Here is a 22,554-nt window from a genome sequence, read left to right as displayed (position 1 = left end):
ACCATTACACTTCTATGTGCATGAATATGAGTATATATGTTTGTTTTGTAATTTGCTAACATTAATTTAGCCCCTCCCATTGAAACAGGTAGTCACAGGTTTTTTGTGGTAATCTTTGTCTGATGACCAATTCCAAGTTGAATTAACAACTCCCAGAGAATTTGCACCAACTTGCAGTTTGGAATTTCACCAAATTTTTACCCAGCTTTTTTTTTTTTGCTGCTTCACAACAAACCCTAACTAAGTGTGTTTTAAAGTACTTTTCAAGGCTTGAAAATCCTTTTGCCTAGATGCCTGAATTGTAATTCAGGGTGAGTTTACTGGGGTGGCTTTGGTGAAAAAAAACTGTATTTATGACACATTTCTAAGTCCCAGGGGCATTCAATGCTGCTTGCAGCTTTAACCTGTACTTTACTTTTTTTAAGCTCATCAGAGAGTCGAGGAACATCTACGTAATTAGAAATCAGTCACTTCTTGCTTCCCTTGGGAAAATTATGATGTCACATACAGACCCATTTCTTTTAGCCTCTGGCCACTAGGCTGCATGAGGACCCACATTTATCTTTGATCCATGGTGATTTAGGTTCAATTTCGCTTCCGAAGTCATGGGAACCTTGGTAGAGTACATAGCATCATGAAACCTCTGGCAAACAAGGACATTTTAATTACAAATCTGGAGGATTCAGGCAGTAAACTGAAAATAGGTGAGCAGTAGGTTTTTCAGCCGGACAATGATTTCAATCATTTGGCCAAACCCAAACAGAACTGTTTACAAAACCAATTAGAAACCTTGTTCCATGACCATCATCATTCCCAAAACTAAATCTGTTTATCTCACTGTGAGGTGAGCTGAACAGAAGAGAGCATATTTGAGGATTTATAACTCTAGTTAACGTAAGCAGAATTTAATTTGGGTACTCACCAGTTGGGCCCACATCCCACCATAGATCTCATGTTTGTGGTATCCATGCTCATTTATGATTATCTTTTTTTTTTCGTAGTATTTATGACGCTTTGCTTCAGCGTTCTACAAGATGAGCCAAGTTTGAAATTTCATCCACAAGCACCCACAGAAAAATTTTTATTGTTCCCTAATGTGTACAAATAGCTAGTTTGCTCATACTGTAAAATGATGTATTCCCAGGACAGTCACAATCAGCAGAAATTATTACGTTACATTTATATTTTCTCCAGTATATTTAGCACTGGTGCATTTGTCAACATGTTCTGCATGAGTTCATGGCATTTTATGGTGGTTTACGCATCTTTACCAGGGTTGAATATAAATGTGGTCAGCACTGTACATCAATTATTCATATAACTTTACAGCTTCAGTCTGGTATAAAGCATTACATGCATGTGCTTTAAATGTTTGAATTAGATAATAAGGGTCACAATGATCCATTTGCAAGTTGGTCTCTGGATTAGCCTCTACCTACTGCAATCACTCTCTCATTTTCTGCACCTTCTTTATCCTATTCAGGGTCAAGGAGGGATGTGTTCTATCGCAACAATCAATGGGCAAGAGGCTGGGTATAGCCTGACGAGGAAATCACATTGGCTGACAAAGAGATACACGACCAATCATGCATGTTTGCACTCCAGCAGATACAAACTGAAGCCCATTAAGGTTTAGGACAACAAACAGTAGCCTATAACAGCTAAACAACAGCTGAGAAATTTTATTGGTGTAGAGTAGGTGCTTATTAAAGTCTCTGAAATAAATGCTTTTAAACACAGGCAAATATTTAGGACTTACATGATCAATTTCAGTAACATATTTACATTGACTAGGCAGAGCATTATGCCCACTGACATGTACAGTGAATAACACTGATTTTTTTAAATTGTATTTAGTGCTGTACAGAAAAAAATAAAATACCGTATTTTTTGGACTATAAGTCACTTTTTTCATAGAATGGCCGATCCTGCGACTCATAGTCAGGTGCAACTTATATATCAAATTTGAATGGTAATACTTACTGACCAGCATGAACCAAGGAGTAAACATTACCGTATTTAGCCACAAGAGGGCTCGCTTGGTTTATGAAAACTCTTTTTCATAAATTAATTGCAACATTAACTTCTAGACAACAACCTGCGTGGTGCAGGTCGAAGGGCCGTTAAGCTGAAAGTTGTCAAACTTGTGCTGAATGAAACCTCGTCGTTGGAGTTGGTAGTTTACCCCATTTATCCCCGCAGGTATGTCGCATGTTATTCAGCCGGTTGTGGATGTAGCTATGTTTTGTTTTTCTTTTCTTCCTGATGCGATTTACGTATATTCTGGAGCAGCTATGAAAAATACAGTAATTTAGAAAACATCTGCTGCCACCCCCCACCTCTTCCAAACATATGCATACAGAAATCTAAGATTATTGACAAAGCTTTGTTTCAACAGTTAAAGACCTTTTTAACAATGACCAGCTGCTTTGACATTTTCCAGTCAGGTTTCTGTGCTCACCACAGTAAAGAGACTGCCCTTGTCAAAGTGTTCAATGAAATCCGGATAAATGCAGACTGTGGAAGAACCACAGTGCTGGTATTATTGGACCAGAGTGCAGCAATCAATGCACAGCAAACAAGCTTAAATTGAAGACAACCGGTCTTTCGCTCAGTTTTTCTGAAAACGTTTTGACACCTATTCAGGAGTCTTTGTCAATTCTGGTGGCTTGTACTTGAGCCACATTCAATACTGTTGATCACTCAATTCTATTACAGCACATGGAAAGCTGGGTTGGCCTTTCTGAGCAAAGCAAAGCAAATCAGGCAGAATTGTAAACAGTTAAATGAAATCATCGCATGGATGTTCCAAAAACATTTCAATTGAATAAAAACAAAAAATAACTAATACTTTTTGGATCAACAAAGGAGTGATAAAGAACAAGCACACAGCTTCCGTTGCTCCAACTAGTAACCGCTGATCAGGCTCGAAATCTGGGTGTAGTGATGGACTCTGTCCAGAACCTTCAGAAGCATCTAAGGACAATTACAAAGTTGACCTTATATCACCTGAAGAACATCTCCAGGATTAAAGGACTAATGTCTCAGCAGGATCTTTAAAAACTAATCAATGCCTTGATCTTTAGTCAAATTGATTACAATAAGGATGTTTTTACAGGTCTGCCTAAAAAGTGGATCAGACAGCTGCAGCTGATCCAGAACGCTGCTGCCCGCGTCCTCACTAAAACTCAGAAAGCAGAGCACATCACCCTAGTTCTAAAGTCCCTACACTGGCTCCCTGTATCTCAGACAATAGATTTTAAAATACTTCTATTAATGGACAATTCACTGAATGGCTTAGCACCAAAATACATCACAGACTTCTTGTCAGTGTATCAACCATCCAGACCACTCAAGTCTTCTGGCTCAAGCCTACTCTGGATAGCTAGAACAGAACTAAACACGGAGAAGCAGCATTTAGTTCTTATGCTGCATTTATCTGGTACAAACTCAGAAGACACAGACTGAAACCCTGAGTTCCTTCATATCAAGGTTAAAAACCTATTTGTTTAGAGTTGTTTTTGAATGTTATTGTTCAGTTTAAACTGCAGTTAACTGAAGCATCATTAGATTAAGTTTGTGGTCCAACTTCTCTTGATTATACTCTAATGTACTTTCTTATGTCTGTGAGCCCCTGTGCCTTGTCTGTTCACTTGAGGCATGTGTTTTCATATGTTATGGGGACTCAGATACTATGATCATGTCCATGCATTTCTTGGTGTCCCGTAAGTTTTACAGAGTAGATATTATGTGCTCTTGCTCAGTGACCTTTTTCAAAGAGTGAGAAATAGCCTTGCATCTTACCAGGAGCCATGTCCTCCAAAAAAGACAGCTAGCCAAACAAAACACAAAGTACAGTGCCAGCAGATACATCACCAAATTCTGTGGATCATAGCCCCCATCAATGGTTGGTATGTAGTAAGCAACAAGTCGACATTATATCATCCATGTTGATATGTTAGAAGTCGATAACATGGGGACAGTGTTGTAGTACTCGAGTCCGAGACTCGAACTCGAGTCCGAGTCATTAGCTAAATTTAGAGACTCGTGACTTGACTTGGACTTGAGCACTGATGACTCGAACTTGGACTCGGACTCCTACATTCAGATCATTCTGACTCGGAAATTGAGAAAAAGACTCGACTTTTTTTATATCATTAGGCTATAATTTTAATATGTCATTAGAATATTATTTGGTGTATGATTTTAATATCTAAATGTCGTACCGCGCACGTGACGTCACCATCTCATGAGCAACGCCCCTTGCCGCTAAGGAAGGGCAAACAGTGTGAGAGCGCACGAAGCAACCAGCCGTTACACATGCAACATATACAACGATATGACCGACTTTACAGCTGTTAAACTTTCACAAGAGGATGTCCAGGCGCCCATTTTACTGGTAGAACTGTGGAACAACATACCAACGTTCAGCTCAAACGATGGATTGAGTGTCAAGGGCTCGGAAAGACTGGGAAACTGGCCAAGTTGATAGAAAGGTAAGTCGATGTCTTTCTCCTGCTCGGCGTTCATGGCGTCATTTGCAGTTTTTTTTCTGTTTGTAGTCACCGTCCAGGAATCGGTATACATTTTCCGGCCCGCCGAACAATTTAGTCCGGTCCGGTGGCCATGCATTATCATTATCCAACGGCTGTATCTCCTCGCTGCATCGACCGATCCACACCAGATTTGTTGTGAGTCATAGGGGAGCGCTGCCGAACGCTTTTGTGGGAATCGCCCGGTGTACGGGCGAGGAAAATGCGTAACAGCATCTGCGGTGGCGGGCGGCCGGCGGTGCACGAACCCCGCCCGCCGGCCGGAGCCGCGGCGGTGTGCGAACCCCGCCCGCCGGCCGGCACCGCGGCGGGGTTCGCACGCGGCGGTGTGCGAACCCCGCCCGCCGGCCGGAGCCGCGGCGGTGGCCAATAGGCCGGAGTGCGCTTGGCTGCGAGGGCCGATCGACGCCGCTTGCGGCTTTAACATCCTTCATATGCGGCCTATCAGCGTACCTCGAGTCCAGTGACGTGCGGTCAGGGGAGGCAGGTGAGGCAGTGCCTCACCAGCCATCATGGAAAGAAAGAAAATATATAATCATAAAGTAATTGAAATTGTTATATTCATCCGGTGGTTTGTACTAAAAAATATTTATTTTTCATGTAGCTTCACCAATTTCGATTTTTATTTGTTCAAAATCGCTGAATTTTCTTATTTTCCCATTAAAATGCTTGGAAGCGATGCCGGTGAGGCAGCAGCGAGCTCTGCCTCACCTTGGATTGCGCAACCCCTGGCTCTGCGCTGGCTGCTAAGCGGAGAGAGCATGTTGCTGTACGGCGTCAATAAAATGGTTTAAACAAATTTAATATGTGAACTTATTTCCAATAATTTAGCTTATGTATATAATGTACGTGCTTTTTGTCACCAACTGTGTTTGTGTAACGTGTTTCGTGTAATGAGCGATTATAAACGGCAGAGAACAGGTTCGAGGTGAGGCAGGCAGTTCTCTTGCCTCATGGCAGGGGGCGCTCAAGATCCCAGACGTTCGTCTTGTTCACTCCTCAACTGCCGAGTAAGTGACAGCGAGCTAGGCTAAACGATTCGGGAAGCAAGTCAAGTGCAGCGATAGATTATAATAGAGATAGTGATTTTTTTCCTCTCTTGTATTCATCCCTCAAAAACGGTGAGGGATGAATGCAAATCTCCTGGACAGCTTCTCAACTTTTTGGCCGAGAAGGATCTTGTTGTAACTGTTCCTGAGGCGACAAAGTTGCTCCAGCTCATGCTCACAGTGCCAGCTACTACAGCGTCAGTGGAGTGGTCATTCTCAGCCCTGAAGAGACTGAAAACATACAGCAGGAACAGGACGGATCAAGGAAGGCTTTCTTCCCTGGCAGTGATCTCCATTGAGACAGAGAGACTTTTAAAACTGAAGGAAGATAAGGAGGACTTCTATCGCAAAGTGACAGATGTTTTTGTGCAGAAGGAGCGACGCATGGACTTCATTTATAAGTAAAGGTAAGACAGTAATAACATTTATTTTGTTTTGTTTTTTAAGGAAATGTGTGTTTTGTGAGCTACAGTTTGTATGTGTAAGGATGCAGAAGTGAAACATAACCTGTAAACTGCTGTCAATCTATGCATCTATTTGCAAATCTGATTCTGATGACGTCAGTGCCTCACCAGCTATGAACCTCACCGCACGTCACTGCTCGAGTCGCTGTTGCACGTTCCATAACAACAATGTTTAAAAACCATGGTTAGGAGACGTCTTAGACTTGGAAAACGCGGTAGTTTTACCGAGTAAAACCAAGGGTAACTACAGCGAAAGAGTTATTAGTGCAATGGAATGTTACTGCTTCATGACATACATCACACGTCAATAGTGACTCGACTCGGACTTGACTCGGATGAGTAGTGGACTCGACTCGGACTCGACTCGGATTTTTTTTTTAATGACTTGGACTTGACTCGGACTTGAACACTGGTGACTCGAACCTGGACTCGGACTCGAGGCATAGTGACTTGACTACAACACTGCATGGGGAGCAATAAGGATCTATGCAAATTGTAAAGGTCAGACGACTGAGTCAGATTATCTCCAAAAACTGCAGCACCTGCAGTGTGATCCTGACCTGCAGTGGTGATTATCTATCAAAAACGATTCTGGAAAAAAAAAATACACAGGGAACCGGCAATGGGGTCAAAGCTCACTAATGCAAAACCATTCAATATTTGCACTGAACCACAGATTAATTTGCAGAGTCTTAACAATACACTTTTGGGGGTAGTTTGAAGAGTAGCCCAATATGTGGGAGATATTAGTCATTGGCACAGCTGTCTGGGGTTTGATTCCTAACCTTGGGACCTTTGCATCATATGTGTTCCCACATTCTCTTCCAATTTCCTTGCTAATTACTGTAAATAAAGGCCAATAGCACCACAAAACCGCCAATAGCACCACAGAACCACTTTTGTTCTTTTAAAAGTAAAAGGAAAAGATTTTGAATGACTTTCCAATCACAGCGTAGGTCAGCTAAGAAGAACCATGTATTTCCTTGCAAAACTACTTACAGCACTGTGACAAACTGAACATTTAGTAGAACTAAAACTGCCAAAATCTCTTGTGACATGGATGAGAACTGCAAATTCTAGGTGATGTGACTGTCACTGCTTGTATAATTAATTGGCATTCACACAAATGTATACAGTATGACACATTCAAAAGCAGTTGTCTCATCATCACCACTAACACCCTGAAACCAACAGGATGGCCTCTGAGATATCTGTTCCACACAATGCTGCGACTGGCTTGGTCTTTACTGCAGACATGCAGCTAAATACACACATACATCTTTTATGTGACTTGTTACTCGATTGTCTTATCTAGTGTGCCTGAGGAAATGGAGCCAGGCTGTCTCTGTCAGTCACCTCCTGGCTAAATATAGAACCAGGGGAAAAGTGCTCTTCATTCTCAGACAAAAGTGACCACACACAAAGCTGCTACAAAACTGTTTAATCTCTTGATTGTACTTTTAGCTGGGAGGAAGATAAAATAACATGACCTGTTGTGTTCTTGCAACTGCACCCATCTGCCTGCTGTCATGTGCAAGTGCTAATACTGATGAGGACTGACCAACTCATCCATGCTATTTAAAAACAGAGATGAAGAGTTCTCTCTTAGCAACGTGCAAGAACTGACCATAAGGAGAAAAAAGTAATTAGATCCCACCTTTGTTAGCACACGCCATCCATTTTAAATTATCTGCGAAGGCTGACTCCCGACCAATCAGGTAGGGGAATATTCGGACCTACGGAAAGAAAGCAAATTGTGACTGTCATTTATTATGATCACAGTTTGATAAAGGCCAGCACAGTACTAATTAAAAGATAACACTCTCATGTCAATGTAAAAGACCTAATTTGACTATGGAAATACATGGGTGTATTAATGTTTTACATTGGTCACAGCTAGTTTAATAGGTCATTTATACAAATATATGTTGTCAACTTTAAACAATGCACATTTAGCTAGTATTTTTGAAGTGATGTTAAGACCTGACCAGCAGCATTTCAATTCATAATCTAAAATATTTCAGCCCAATCAGGAGAAGCCCAAATCTCTTTGCAGCCAACTCCAAATGTTCTAGTTTACATACAACTCTAGCAGAAGGTGTAACTGGCAGGTGTTCCAATGCAGTTTGGTGTGTGTGCATGATTGTGTGTGAAAAGCATTGTTGCCAGATTGGAGCAGATGCAAGCCTCTGGGGGCACAGCTGCTGTGGCTTCAGTGCCTGACTTTTTCAATGTGCTCCTTCATCCTGAAAAAATTGTTCTGTTTATGTGTGTATTATAGTATTTGAGTAAGTTTAGGAATAATTCAAAATGTATTGTTTTGTTTCAGACCTTTTCCTTTTTATACTATCAACTATAACTGTGATAGCCTTTGTTGACACTGGTTATGGGTTATGAAATGTTGTATTTGTACTATTTGTACCAACTGTGGTGTATTCAGTTGAGTGTGATTTTAGTTGTCACAGTGATTCTTTGGTATTCTCTATTATGTAGACCTTAACGATGCTCACCCACAACCAACAATTTAAATTAGGAATGCTGAAGCAGTGAAAGATTTAAACTATGGTTGGAGAACACTACTCTTTGGTGTAGCAAAAAATAAAATGTAGGGCAGGTTATTTCCCCAAGTTACATCAACTTAGACCCCCCGTTTAGTTTGACTTTTATTTAGCTGCAGATGGCACATCCACTCTTGTTTTGTCTACTCAGCTTCCTTTTTATGTCAGGTTATGGGGTGCGAACCCAAAATTAGCCAACACATAGTAAGTTAAAAGGGTTTATTGAAAACTGGAGAATAGTGGCAGATGAGGCAGGCAGGAAGGAGACCAGAAGATACAGGTGGGTTTGCAGGTGGAACCAGATTTGAACAGTTGCAGGCGGAACCGGACTTGACGAGATCCAGGTTAAGTACTCAAGAACTGAAAACATCACCACGGCAGAGCACAAGAGAGGTGATGAGACGATCTGGCAGTGAGTGGGTGAGGGAGGCAGGTGTAAGAAGACTGGGGAACACTGCTCAAGAAAAGGAATACTGCCGCTATTATAAAGGAACAGATTTGCATTTGGAGCTACTTATATGGCAAACAGGTGTTACACCAATTTTCACAAGCTATCAGATTCTGTAACTCTAGAGGGAGCCTTTTTGCTGACCGCACCATAACTCCATAAAGACAAGCTGTAGAGGGATGAAACCTTTTCAGGAGACAGGTTTTGCAAAACAATGTTCATCTCATATCAGAACCCTAACCCTAACACTGTTGGCATTTAAAAACAGTAAGCATAGCATCTAAAACAAATTGAAATAAGTTAATGTAGGATACCTAATATTAAACAAAATTATCTATTCATGATAAAATATATCAAATAACATATTTTCCCCCCTGAGTGCCACGTGAGCTGGCAGCTCATGTCAGTGGCTCTGTATTTTCTTATAAATTTTATACTATAGTGTTCTATACTTTTATCTATTCTATTATTCTAAATGTGTGTATGTTCTCGATTTCCTTTTTGCTTTTTTCTATTGTGAAAGCAACCACTTTGTGGACAATTTTGCTGCTGATCCTGCTCTACACAGGATTTGCTCTCAGAGATGACAGAAGCCAGCATGAGCCCATTGTTTACCCCAGGGACCAGCTACTAGCTCTGGCTAAAAACCCATCCAGAATTCCAGGAATTCAACCAGAGATACCCAAGGAGATATGAAGGAAGAACCATGGCAGACGGGCGGGAAGAAGCCGACATCCATGGAGGAGGAGATAAAGGCCCACATTTCCTTTTATCGTCATGGTAAATGTTCAATCCCTAACAGATAAAGTGAAGGAATTGGATGCTCCGATGAAACACCAGAAACTGTATAGAGAGGCTAGTCTGCTGAAGTTAATGGAGACCTTGATAACGCAGCAAATCCTGGACTCCAATGTAAACATCAATGGCTTCCACATGATCAGAGCCGACAGGACAAGAGACAGCAGTAAGAGGAGCTTGATGAATCATGAAACTCTTGTCCTTTTGGTGTTTTGTTGATTTGTACTTTATTATTACAATTGAATAATAATAATAATAATAATAATAATAATAATAATAATAATAATAATAATAATAATAATAATAATAATAATAATGTTCTGTTCATAGTTTTTTTTTTCTAACCCACCTCTTATGATATTATATATTTCAAACCTTATGTAATCTTGTTTGTGTTGTGCACTTGCCTGTTGCTTTAATTCTAGAAATTTCCCCGTAGTGGACTAAAAGGATTATCTAATGTTAGCTTATTTTAGTTCACACTTTTTAATGGGCTAAATTGTTTACACTGTTCCCAAATGCTTAGGTAACTATCACATGCCTTAGATAGGGCGAGTAAAGCCTGGTGGCCTGCCAGGCTTATAATATGCTGGGGGAAACCCTGCAAGGATGTCTTGGTTTCCCTCCTGGACCTGTTATCCCAGTAAACCAGTGTCAAAAAAAGCAGAAGACAGTGGATGGACTGGAACTCACAGTCCCTCTGATCAGTTTTTTTTTTTAAATCACTCTTGAATTGTAGAACATTTTTTCTTAAAATGAAAGAAGATAGGATACAACATTTGATATCATGTATCAGTAACAGTATAAGAAATGTATGTTTGATTAATTTCACATATGGTGAACTCATATGTATAGCAATGTCGTCTGTTTTTCCTGGAAACAAATTTGATAAATTAAAATATATAAAAAAACTAAAACTAATTAGGTGTAACATGGTTTGATGCTTCTTCTTCATTTTTTGGGATTGTTATAGACATTCAGCGCCAACATCGTTTTTTACAGCAATAAACAGATAATGTATAAATCCATAATTTGGCTACTGACATTAAGGATCTTATTTGCATAAATCTTCTCCAAAGCCAAGCTGTAGTGCGACGCTGTACAGTGGCAAGGCAGTAAAGCTGGCTGGGGAAAAAGCCATTAAAAAGCAGCGGTGGAGGAAAAGAGAGGCTGAGCACGACACACTGGAGAGAGTGACAAAGACTGAAGACTTCTATTATCAGCGGGGTTCTTCTAAATGGAACTATCTAGCAGCCTTGTCCCCTCTCCACTCACTGCTGTTGAGCCTTAAGGCAAGAGTTGGTGGGAGGGGGAGGTTCTGGTGCTGCAAGCAGTTTTAACACAGACCATAATAGACAGACACAGTGCAAATATATAATTTATTCTAGAGTTAATATATTAATGATATTAATATTAATAAACACCCTTATATGCATTAATGTATGCAAATATCTAGTAACCTTCTGGACTCTATCAATAATTGCCATAGCCCTACCATTTAAAGGTGCTCATTATGTACATATTTGTTGGGATTTGCCTGAGGACAGAGAAGTACAATTTGTCCAAGGCTTGTTTTGTATAGTTTACCTCTTAGTTCAGAAAGTATCCTAACCATGTTAGCAGGTTAGCTTAACTTCCACATTATTACATTCTTGAAATGGAGCTGCAAATAAACTATTCAGCTTCTTTAACTGAGCATTGTTTGACAGTGTGCACAATTTAATTTATATGCCAACAACTCGGAAAATGTATTTTTTTTCTTATTGCGAGGCAGACAGTAAATACAACAAATTAGTAGACCTTCAGCATGCATAATTATTAATCTCTCCACAAAGGCAGTGCTTTGTAAAACCACCTTTATATGGCAATTACATTTGCAAGTGGCTTTAAATAAGTCCATATGAGCTTGTCACATCTTTACCCTGACCTTTTGGTCATTCCTCAAAGCTAAACTGCTCCAGCTCCTTCACGTTGGATAGTTTTCACTTGTGAACAATAATCTTCAGGTCTAGCCACATGTACACAATTGGATTGAGATCTGGACATTGATTAGACTATTCTAACACATTTAAACAATTCCTCTTTAACCACTCAACTATTGCTTTAACAGTTCACTTTGGTTCTTCTCTTGCTGGAAATCACAAATCACAGGAAGACTGAAAAGACAAATATTCCTTTATTTAGCACCACCCATCTTTTCCTTGACTCAGACCAATGTTACTGTCTCTGCTGCTGAAAAACATCCCTACAGCATAATGCTATCACCACCATGTATCACTGTGGGGATGGTGTTCCTGGGGATGTGTTGGGTTTGCACCAGAAACAGCATTTTCCTTGGTGGCCAAAAGGTTAATTATAGTCTCATTTCACTAGAGCACCATTATAATGAAAACTATTGTGGTGCACTGGTAATTACAGAAGTACATGTTGCAACACGAGCTTTAGGTTAATTAAACTAAACAGTATTATTTTAGGAAGTTGGAAAAACATTTTATTGCCATTCTATTATTGCATGTAGAAGCGACGTGTTCCTACAAGTTCACCAAAGCAATGTAAAAATAGGTTATTGAACTACATATGGATTGGAATTCGTATGGACTTGGAAAGAAATTGCCCAGCACATCTGTGCTGTTTTCTCCTTTAGAGTTGTCAGTGTGAGTGAGTCCTCAACTGGCTGTGACTGCCTGCTTTCCTTTGGTTACTGCTGTGACGCGATTATCTGTCATCTTCTCTTGCATTACCCATCCTGGAACACGTTTTCTTTTCACTCTTAGACTCTTAGACTTTGTCAAGAGGGTGGTAAGACTTTAAATGCAATCAGATTATGCAAAGTCAAAAAATAAAAATCCCAATTTCTTTTAATTTTTCTGTTTATCTCCTATATCTCCCATGAACATTTGGCTTATTTTTTAGACACTGGGTTTCTTTATTATTTTTATGGCCGAAATCTCTGAGGTATTTAGGTATTTTTGACACGTTCTAATGCTTAAAGTTATAGTTCGTAATCCTGTTAAGGATTTTTATTGTACTGTGTAAAATCACCCTTCCATCCTGAAAGTAGCCAATACATTATGTATTGGCTACATCCTTGGAAGCACTTTTTTGTGTGTCCTGTCTGGAAATTTGGCAATAAGAATTTTGTCTTAATGCACAAAAAAGCACAACAGATTTTACTTTCACAAGGGGAGCCTTACTGCTTTCGCCATAGTGCTCTATTTGATTGACATACAGTATGCAAGAAGCTTTATTAGATTTTATAATGGGACTATTTCATATTCAGTGGACATTGAAATGGGAAGGCAAAAGTGTGAAAAAATAGATAGAAACAGATGAGACAAATGCCAAAAGGGAGAAAGAGTGAAAGAGGAGAGGAAAGGGAGAGAGCAACACTGCATCCTATGAGTCTGCCTCCTAACCTGCAAATAGCGATACAAAAAGAACAGCAAAACCAACCGACAAAGTACCACAGGTACTCACAACCAATGCCCCGACACCATCACAACACACAGCACTAATCAATTCGACATGTATGAAGTGACAGCCAAAGACAACAATAGGGATCTTCTGTACAGAAGTGAATCCGCAAGAACCTGAATCCAAGCTCCTGCAGGTGTCTGTGAGAGTGCACCCGAGCATGCAATGTTCCTCCACAAGAAAAATGCTCAATAGTGGCTGCAAGGAGCCAAAGACCCGCCCATCAGAATACAAGATCAGGCACCAGGGGAACTAAAATCCCAGACGCCTGAAGAGACTCCCCGAGCAAAGTTGCCCAAGAGGGGCCAACACAGGGAAACCCGCCTCTCCCACCTGAGGGAAGAGCAGAGATGGGTACCAGGAAACCCCCAAACAGCCACAACACTGGCAGTCAGCTATGCCAGAGCAGATCTAGCCATGGATCCGCTTAGGAGTGTGAAAAAGACCCCAAGCCTGCCTCCACCTGCTTAAATGTTGTGTTGCATGTTGTCCTCAAGTGTGTTTAAAACTGAGAGGGCCAAAAAGGGGCACGCCTTGAACAGCTCACCCACCCCCCCTCCAGAAGGTAGCAGGTATACAGCGCAACCCCCCATGCACCCTACCCAGAATCCTCAATGTCTAAATGTGAATGGAGACAGAGGAAGCCACCAGGGGTGAGGCCTGCTCAATCAGTCCCCCTCCCTCCTCCCCCCCCCCCCCAATCACACACATATGTGCATTGTGAGAATGTTATAAATGAAAGTGCCTAAAATGTATAAAATTGGGGTCAAGGACATCACCTTGGGAAATCCTTCCCTCTCCACACCCCTAGGTCCTACATGTCTGGTAGTGTGATGGAGCAGGCAGAGGGAGGTGTCCGGGGATGGGGAGGAATTAATTGGAACCAACATGCCCTTCCTGGATGCCAGCTCCCCCGCTGACTCCAATAAGCACCCCCGTTCTCCAAAAACGGGGGTACATATTTTTTTTGCGTAAAAATAGTCGATCTCTGTGGGAGCTGCAGGCTTGTAAAAACTTTAACCAATCACTGCTCTTCACACCAAAGAGCAGGAATTTGCCATAGTTTTGTTCTTGCAGTCAGCCTCCTCTGTCCCTCAAGTTCCAGGGGTATCGCCTTATCTGTTGGTTGTCCCCCATGCCAATCATTCTGACGCACTCACATAATGGTAATGTGCATCCACGTTCCTTGTTAGTTTCCGATTGCTGGCTGTGCATGCGCACTTCTAGTGTTTATATACCCGATTAACTTAGTGGCTAGATTAGCGGTTAGCTTCTGTGTTAGCCATTCATTGTAGCTCCACTGCTCTCACTGTATACTTTGAACATGCCTGTGAATCACAAGAAGCGAACAGTGTTCATCTTTATGAGAAGAAGAGGAAGGCCTCAGCAGAAAAAAAATAAGACTAGAGTGGTTTTGGGAGATTTTTTTGACGTGACCACCCTGAAGAGCGGGAGAGCAAGGTAAGATAGTCTTGCGCATACGCAGTTATTCAAAAAGGGACTTAGGGAGACTTGCGAAAAAATCACTGACCCTAGCTTTAAACGACCAGAGTTCAATTGTGGGACTGCAAGACTGAAGTTCCACAGATGTGAGACATTTCCGCTTCTCCAACCAAAACACGGCCGTCTAAATCCTGTCCAATCACAGTACAGTAGTTAGTTCTGCCTAGATGTTGTGTTGAGAACAGGCACTAAAAACAGCGCTAAGAGAACAAAATGACGTAGAGAACAAATGTCTCGTTTCTCGTGGAGTATGTAGCAGCCTTAATTTCAATACAGTTTGCTTATTACTGCCAGGAAGTTTTAGAGTGTTATTTTTGGGTAGATGTTAGAAGTCGGCTAAACATTCACTGATGTAAATGGTTGCCTCACTGGACCTAGAATAAATACTCCTTCTGGATTGCAGTAGAGCAGGGGTCACCAACATGGTGCCCACAGGCACTAAGTAGCCCCCGAGGACCACATGTGGTGCCCACGAGCCTGTTCTAATAATGGCAAAACCCGCCAGTGACCTCAGAGGGGAAAAAGTAAAGCAAATGTCTAAAAAACTGCCTTCAGTATATGGAAATAAAATTGTATTGAAGGCAGAAACCTGTGTAACATGTATTCGAACAAAACCTGAAGTTAATTTTGCCTAAACTGCAGTGATCTGGAGGAGAGATGCAGGAACTTCCTGTAAAGCAATGATCAGAGCAGATAATATGGGCTTTTTGGCACAGCGTCCAATAAGAAACTGTTCCTCAGCTGAAGAATCATAAAAGCATGCCTGGAGCCTAAAAGGCAAACCAAAGGGACAGAAGTATTTTAGGAAAAAAGACTTTCATGTCTGCTACAATGAAGATTTATAAAGTAAATCTGGTAACGAATGTTACAAAATTAAGCCTTCACAACTTATGTAAAATTGTTTCTGATTTCACATTTTAAATATTTCTACACTAATGAGACATATCATTTGAGTTTCTACAGTTTAAAATGTCAGCTACTGTAAAATTCAAAATAAGCCTGGTTTTTCAGGGTGCACATTTTTTTTTTCCAATAAGAAGACACGGAGTTACTTTACCTTCCTCTCTGGCCAGTTATACTTCTCAAAGATGGCATCGTATGTATCAACTGCTCCATCTGTCACCAGCATAATGGCCTGGCTACACTCACTGCCCCTTCCAGTCTTGTTAAACTGGAAAAAACAGAGAAAATTAAACAGAATACATGCAACTTAACAAAACTTCCTGTAACAGATACAACAATGTGAAAATGTATTTTCGCCCTTACAGTGATGTCCAGCGTTTGCATTTTTGTTGCACATACATTTTTCAAATAATCAAATAAGCAAAACAAAAAAAAGGGGTATAAAATGATCTGTTGTGCACCGATAAGAATTTCAAGAATGGGTGCAAAAAGATAACCTGACAACAGCCAGCTGCATGTATCGCTCCGCCTAGCTCCACTCACATACATCTGGGACACGGCCATAGGAATTGCCTTTACTAAAGGCTGGGCCTTATCAAAACTCCTTGCATATGATTGGATAAGCCACTTGTCTGTCATCTTTATCGATGTGCTATTTCAACCACTCACACCGAAGCTAACCCGTGACGCTGATGAGACCGACGCCGGAAAAAAAACAACCTTTTTTTTTTTTTTTTTATGTGTTTGCGGCTGTAGTGCAGGGTTTCCCGCAGCGCTATTTTGGCGAGGCGGCCGCGGAAAATGTGTCGTCCAAACATGGTTTCCACCAACAAAAGCCTTCAGAGGCGTTCTTGGATGTTCTTTTAATGAAACAATATCAGATAGATTGGACAACACGGAAGAAACAGCAGCATCAATGCTAACGCTTGCTTCCTCGATACGAGCCGCCATTGTTGTTGGAATCTCACGGTGGCTTCTCCACTACGTCACATCCATGAAACACCCGCCCTGCGTCCTGATTGGCCAGACCAAAAATTTGGTTGGGGAAATCACTTTGAATGAGCCGTGTCCCAGATGTATGTGAGTGGAGCTAGGCGGAGCGATACATGCAGCTGGCTGTTGTCAGGTTAGCAAAAAGACCAGCTCATGGGCAGTCAGCTGTGTTTCTTTGCTCAAGATGGTCAAATTAGAAAACAGTTTATCTTTCTGATTTTATCTTTCCTGATACAACGACTGGCAAATTTAATGGCTTAAGTCATGCTAGCATGTCTTACTGCTCCACTTAAGCAGAGCGTAGCTACTATAAAGCTGTTTTGTCCGAGGGTGCACAAAAATGGATGGAAGTTTCCACTTACTCCCAGTGGATGAAAGAATCAGAGTGGCTGAATTTCATTTAAGGGGAAGTACCACACAATCATAACCTCAGGTTGAACCGTGGTGAATTTAGTTTTAGGTTGCATATTGGCTATTGGCACTCTGACGCTTCAGCGGCATCTGCCTGTTTTTAACTTCCAAATGCTGTCTCGTCAACATATAGGCCCTGCTGCCATGGACCCTGGACTTTGGTCCTACTGTGTGGATGATGAATCACGCCGCCAGGTTAAAGCCTTTGGTCAGCTTGGAGTCGCCTGCCAGGGAATAGATAACAATAACATTGTTATCTAAACCAGGTCATTGTTGGCCTGCAAATTAAACTGAAACTTTGTTTAATTTGCAAAGCTTTCTGGATAGGAAGCGAAACGTCTTCAAACTTCGGAAAAGAGTCCAGTTGTTTTGTTTTTTAACTTTTTTGGAATGACCATGACCTGGATGACTGAGGATCTTCACCAGCACCTTGTGCTGTGTTTGTTTTGTTTTCTGAGAACAGAGCCACATCAATTGGCCTTAGAGCTACTTTTCACTTTTCCTTTCTCTCTCCCTCGCTCTCTCCCTCTGCTTCCTGTTTCCTGTTTTTAAAGCTTCCCGCAATATTTGTTAAAGCTTTTGTGTCCGCCCTCTGAGTCTCCCTCAACTCTCAACCAGCGAATTAACTTATTGTCTAATAGTCCAATTGTTAGTACTAATCATTAAAGGCTGATAGCCCTTGATCACAGCCATTTGAAACAATGTTCGCTATGGTTGACCTTTGATTTTGAATGATATATTACTAATTATAATAGCTAATTATTAATAACATTCATAATCAAACAGGTATGATTACACAACACTTGTTTGCATCTAAATTTGATTAATTGCTAGTTCCTAATGGCAACAACCCGAGTCATCAAGTACCTTGTTTACTTGTTAATTTTTTTTTGGACTGATTCTATGAACTGAGCTATTAATTACAGTCTTAATTAGATTTTAGCATAAAACCATTGTTTAGGTGAGTGTATCTGTGTGTGGGTGTAATAATCATTGTTCATCGGTGAGTCACTTACATCACTGAGAAGATTGAACGCCTCCGTCAGAGCTATGTCCAACATACCAATGCCTTGAGCAAACAGCTTATCAAGGTGCTCCCGGAAATGCTGCAAAAATAAAAGTTTTGAGAGGTAGGTCATGGTAACATAAACAAAGACCCAAAACAGCACATTTCAGAAGATGCTACATGTATTAATGTTTGTGGCTTTTTAAAAAGAAAAAAAAAACATAAGATGCAATATAATCAAAGAAAATTATCAATACAACAAAAGAGTAATTTAATTGTTCCTTCACATAGCTCATGTTATTTCACTGAATTGAAAAAAGTGTGTTTTTTTCTGTAGAGGCGAATCACTTAAACAGTCTAAAACCTTAGGCCAGATTATGAGGCCACATTATATTGAAGTGCAGTTTCACCTACTGACTGAGAGGACTACCTTTTGATGACCAGTTTCCCTCATCTTCACTGAAAACCCGATGGATATTTTTAGCAACTCCCCAAAAAATCTACTTTGACAAGAGTCTCTGAGACAAATTCACATCAGAAACTATCTTGTTTTATCTAGTCAACTGTATACAACTATAATTCCTTGCAGAAGTTTTCATACTGCACATTTTGTGACATTACAACCTCAAATTACAAAGTGTTCTAATGGGATTTTATGTGATAGACAAAAGCAAAGAAGAATAGAACATCATTAAATGAAAAAAAGGCTATCTGGTCAGTGCAAAGAGATACATTAGTTATGTAAAATAGAAAAATAGACTATTTGGAATATTTCTATAAACTTGTTAAAAAGATAAAAACACATAAAACACATTTATACTAATTACACAATTCCCGTTATTGCATTCCCCTTTACATTCTGGCTGTACTGAATTAAGCTTTTGCTGTTGGATAGAAACTGTTATTGAATCTGCTTGTCCTTGCTTTAATTGATCTGCAGGGTGTGTCTGATGGTAACCGTTCAAACAGAGTGTGACCCAGGTGAGAGGTGTCCTTTCACAATGTTATGGGATTTTTGGATACTTTGGTAGCTGTGAAGTTCTTCAAGTATGGGGAAAGGGCAGCCAACAATCTTTTGGCCGCCCACGTTAACGACCCTCTGGAGGACTTTCCTCTGAGCTACTGCACAGCTAGTGTACTATACACAGATGCAGTAAGTCATAATGCTCACAACACAACACCAATAAAGGACACCAGCACTCTCTGTGGGATGCTATTTCTCCTAAGCACCCTCCAAAAGTGCAGTCTCTCCTGGGCCCTCTTCAGCAGCCCAGAGATGTTCACGCTCCTGGTCCTCTACAATGTGAACTGGTAGAAGACAGAAATCAGCCACCCTCTCTCCACAGTGCCCGCTGAAGATCGGTGAAGAAATGTCCACATTATAGTCCACAAAAATCAGAAGAACTTAGCACCACCTGCTGGAAACTGAACCTCCATCCATATCAAGATTAACACATGAACTTGCTTTAATCTAAACCAGTTTATATTAAAACATGCTCATGTGCTGGCATGGCCACATTGTCAGACCTAAATTAAACAAATAACCTGTGGCAAGACTATTAAGATGGTGTTTACAGATCTTACTTGTCCAATCTACTTAACTTAGCTATTTTGGAAAGATGAATGGGAGAACATTTTCACTCTCTAGATGTGCAAAACTGTTAAAGACATAGCTCAAAAAAGTTGCAGCTGTAACTGCAGCACAAACTGTTTTGTAACACGAACACAACAGGGCACTTAAATGAAAAGCATGTAACATTTTCTTTCATTGCACTACTTTGTGGTGACCTGTCACATAAAATCCCAACAAAACACACTGGCATATATGTTTCTAATATGAAAAAGTTCAAAGGGTACATAAACTTTTGCAAAACACTGTAGATGTTTAATTGTTGATGTTTCCCTGTGATAGTAGAAACACATTTCCACACACAGAAAAGAAAACACCTTCCTGCACACCTCCAGCTCCTGTTGAAAATAAACATTAAAAAATATTACATGTGATTCTTACAGTGAATTAACACCCCAGTCCTCTTGTACACCTCCCAAATGTCATAATCCTCAAAGCCCCTCATCTTTCCTTAACTTTTCTCCCTTTGCTTTTACTTTTTCTCTTCAATAATGGACAGAGTAAAGCGTTCCAACGCTCAACAGGGGGCAGCAAGATGTGTAAGAACGTATCAGAGTACGCTCAGTAGGGAATAACCTTGCAATTGCACGCACATACACACATCAGGCACAAGTACACATGTACACAGAAATAACTCACAGCGTCTCTTCTAGCATCCTCACATGACAACCTTTCTGTGGATTCCGATGAAAGGTTAATCGTTTCCAACAAAAGACCATTCCCTGGAGCATAGCAAGCTTTAACTATTGCTTGTGTATGCACCTGTGAGTGCCTGTTAGTAAAGATTGAAGTGATTTTTCAGAACACAGCAGGCTATGCTTATATCCAGCAGAGTATTTAAGAAGCAGACAGAAAATGAGTGTGGTGGAGAGAATTACCAGGCGCATGAGTGTGAGTGCAATACTAAATATGCCAGAACTTTTGTGCAGCGCCACAAGGATCTGAATTGTGTGTTGGACGTCCAACTTTTCAGAGAGCAGATACCTTTAACTCTTTAAAGCAATCATAGCAGTTAGTTAGGTTAGCCTAGCTGTGAGTATATCAGTGTGAAGGAACAACATATCTTTAACTGCAGCTTGTAGAGGCGTTTGGTTTTGATTTTATGGCAAATTACTCATCTCAACATGAAAATTGATGCACTTCTGATATATGCATTCAGAGGAAGAAAAAGGGCTTTCAGTTATTAAAAAAGAACGGTTTAAGCGTGGAGATATGAGAACTGTAGCCTCTTTTCAATCCGATTAGCAGCCATGAACAGTGATCCAATACCAAGTCAAATCAAGAGGTTAACATCCTACGACATTACCTTACATCATCTTTTTATACTTGTGGAGAATTTTAACTCAGTATAATCCTAACCCTGTTTTGCCATCATTTAACTTTTGTGTCATTTTAAATTGTATTTTCTTTCTGTGTACAAGTCTGAGTTAAGACACAGACATATATTTTAAACACTACCATAACCAGTGCAATGCAAAAGTAGTGGAAATTTAGTGGTGGACTTTAATCTAATAAAATAAACTAGAGCTAAAATGTATCAAAGGAAGTCCAGAAACAAGAATACCACCCAACCCCACCAGGAAACCTTGGGCAAGTTCAGAGTTCATGCACAGCAGAAAGAAAATTCTACTTTGAGCATCAGTTTCCGGAGACATCAGGGTTGTGCATCTCTGCTTTGTTTGCAACACCATATGTATCACTGAATCTATTAAACAATCAAACACAATTTCATTAATTTTAGAATTTATTTAATTTAATATGATGCTGAACCCTTACAACCAAGAAATCTCTTCAAGAGAACCTGTCTGACAACATGAAGTAAGCTAAAGATCCCAAAAAGCAACAAAATCATTAACATTTTCTAGGCTTGAGGGCAAATTCTATGAAATCTGGGCTGTATCTGAAAGCAGAACAGCACCAGCACCGGGGAAGAGGAACACCCCACTCCAAAGCCCCCAACTTGCAGGGCAGACATCAGCAAGCAGCAGCAGCTATAACGCAGATGGTCCAATGTGGGGAGGGGACTGTATTATCATGCCTGGTAAGATAACCCAAGGTAGGTCCAGGGAAAGGGCATGCTAAAAACCTCTCCAATTTGAATAAACTAAAACAATTTTGCAAAGAAGGGTTGATGAAGATTCCTCAGCCGTTGCCACACAGGGTGACACCACCAATTAAAACGTTTAGGGGAGAATCAGTTGGCCACAGAGTGCCAGGTGAGTTTAAGTAGCTTTTGATGGTTTGTAAATGAAATCATTTGAAAACAGCTTTGTTATATTTACTTTAGTTACATGTGTCTAATATGTATTTATTTATTTGTTTGATGAGCTGAAACATTTAAGTTTGCCAAATTTGTAAGGAGGCAAATGCCTCCTATGTATCAGCAACAAAGTTTTAGAAGATATTTCTTTTTTTTATTATCCATTTTAACTACAAATACTGCCTGCTCTTTCATAGGAGTTTCAAACCTTTACATGTCATTAGTAATTATTTAAATTTTTATTTACTTTCTTTTTGGCAGGTAATCTCGATGAAACTGGAGGTCTCATTTACAAGGGAGACTCATAACACAGACAAGACATCAGTTACATAAATTAACAATACCATCATAAAACAGTATCTTGAAATCTATGCTTGGAATAACATGCAACAGCTCAGAGAAAAGTGAGCTTTGAGGGAAGACAAAAAGAACGAGACTGGATGAGCGAGAGTGTTTTGAATTAATAACACAAGATATAATGAGATTACCACAGTGAATCAGAAA

At 40.3% G+C, this 22,554-nt stretch overlaps 1 protein-coding gene across 2 annotated transcripts in view; it reads right to left on the bottom strand.

The window, feature by feature from the left end:
- The window catches only part of cacna2d3a (calcium channel, voltage-dependent, alpha 2/delta subunit 3a), a 186,614-nt gene that overhangs the window by 71,589 nt on the left and 92,471 nt on the right, over positions 1–22,554 (bottom strand). For both annotated transcript variants that reach the window (XM_036138420.1, XM_036138425.1), the window contains exons 9-11: positions 18,171–18,260; positions 15,905–16,018; positions 7,724–7,802 (exon numbers count right to left, since the gene is read on the bottom strand). In XM_036138420.1, the coding sequence (XP_035994313.1) occupies positions 7,724–7,802; positions 15,905–16,018; positions 18,171–18,260 (283 nt within the window). The remainder of the gene's footprint in view (positions 1–7,723; positions 7,803–15,904; positions 16,019–18,170; positions 18,261–22,554) is intronic.

Source organism: Fundulus heteroclitus, chromosome 1 (genome assembly GCF_011125445.2).
Source record: "Fundulus heteroclitus isolate FHET01 chromosome 1, MU-UCD_Fhet_4.1, whole genome shotgun sequence".
Classification (NCBI taxonomy): Eukaryota; Metazoa; Chordata; class Actinopteri; order Cyprinodontiformes; family Fundulidae; genus Fundulus; species Fundulus heteroclitus.
Note: the sequence above shows the minus strand (reverse complement) of the source record. Positions and strands in the feature narration are given on the sequence as shown.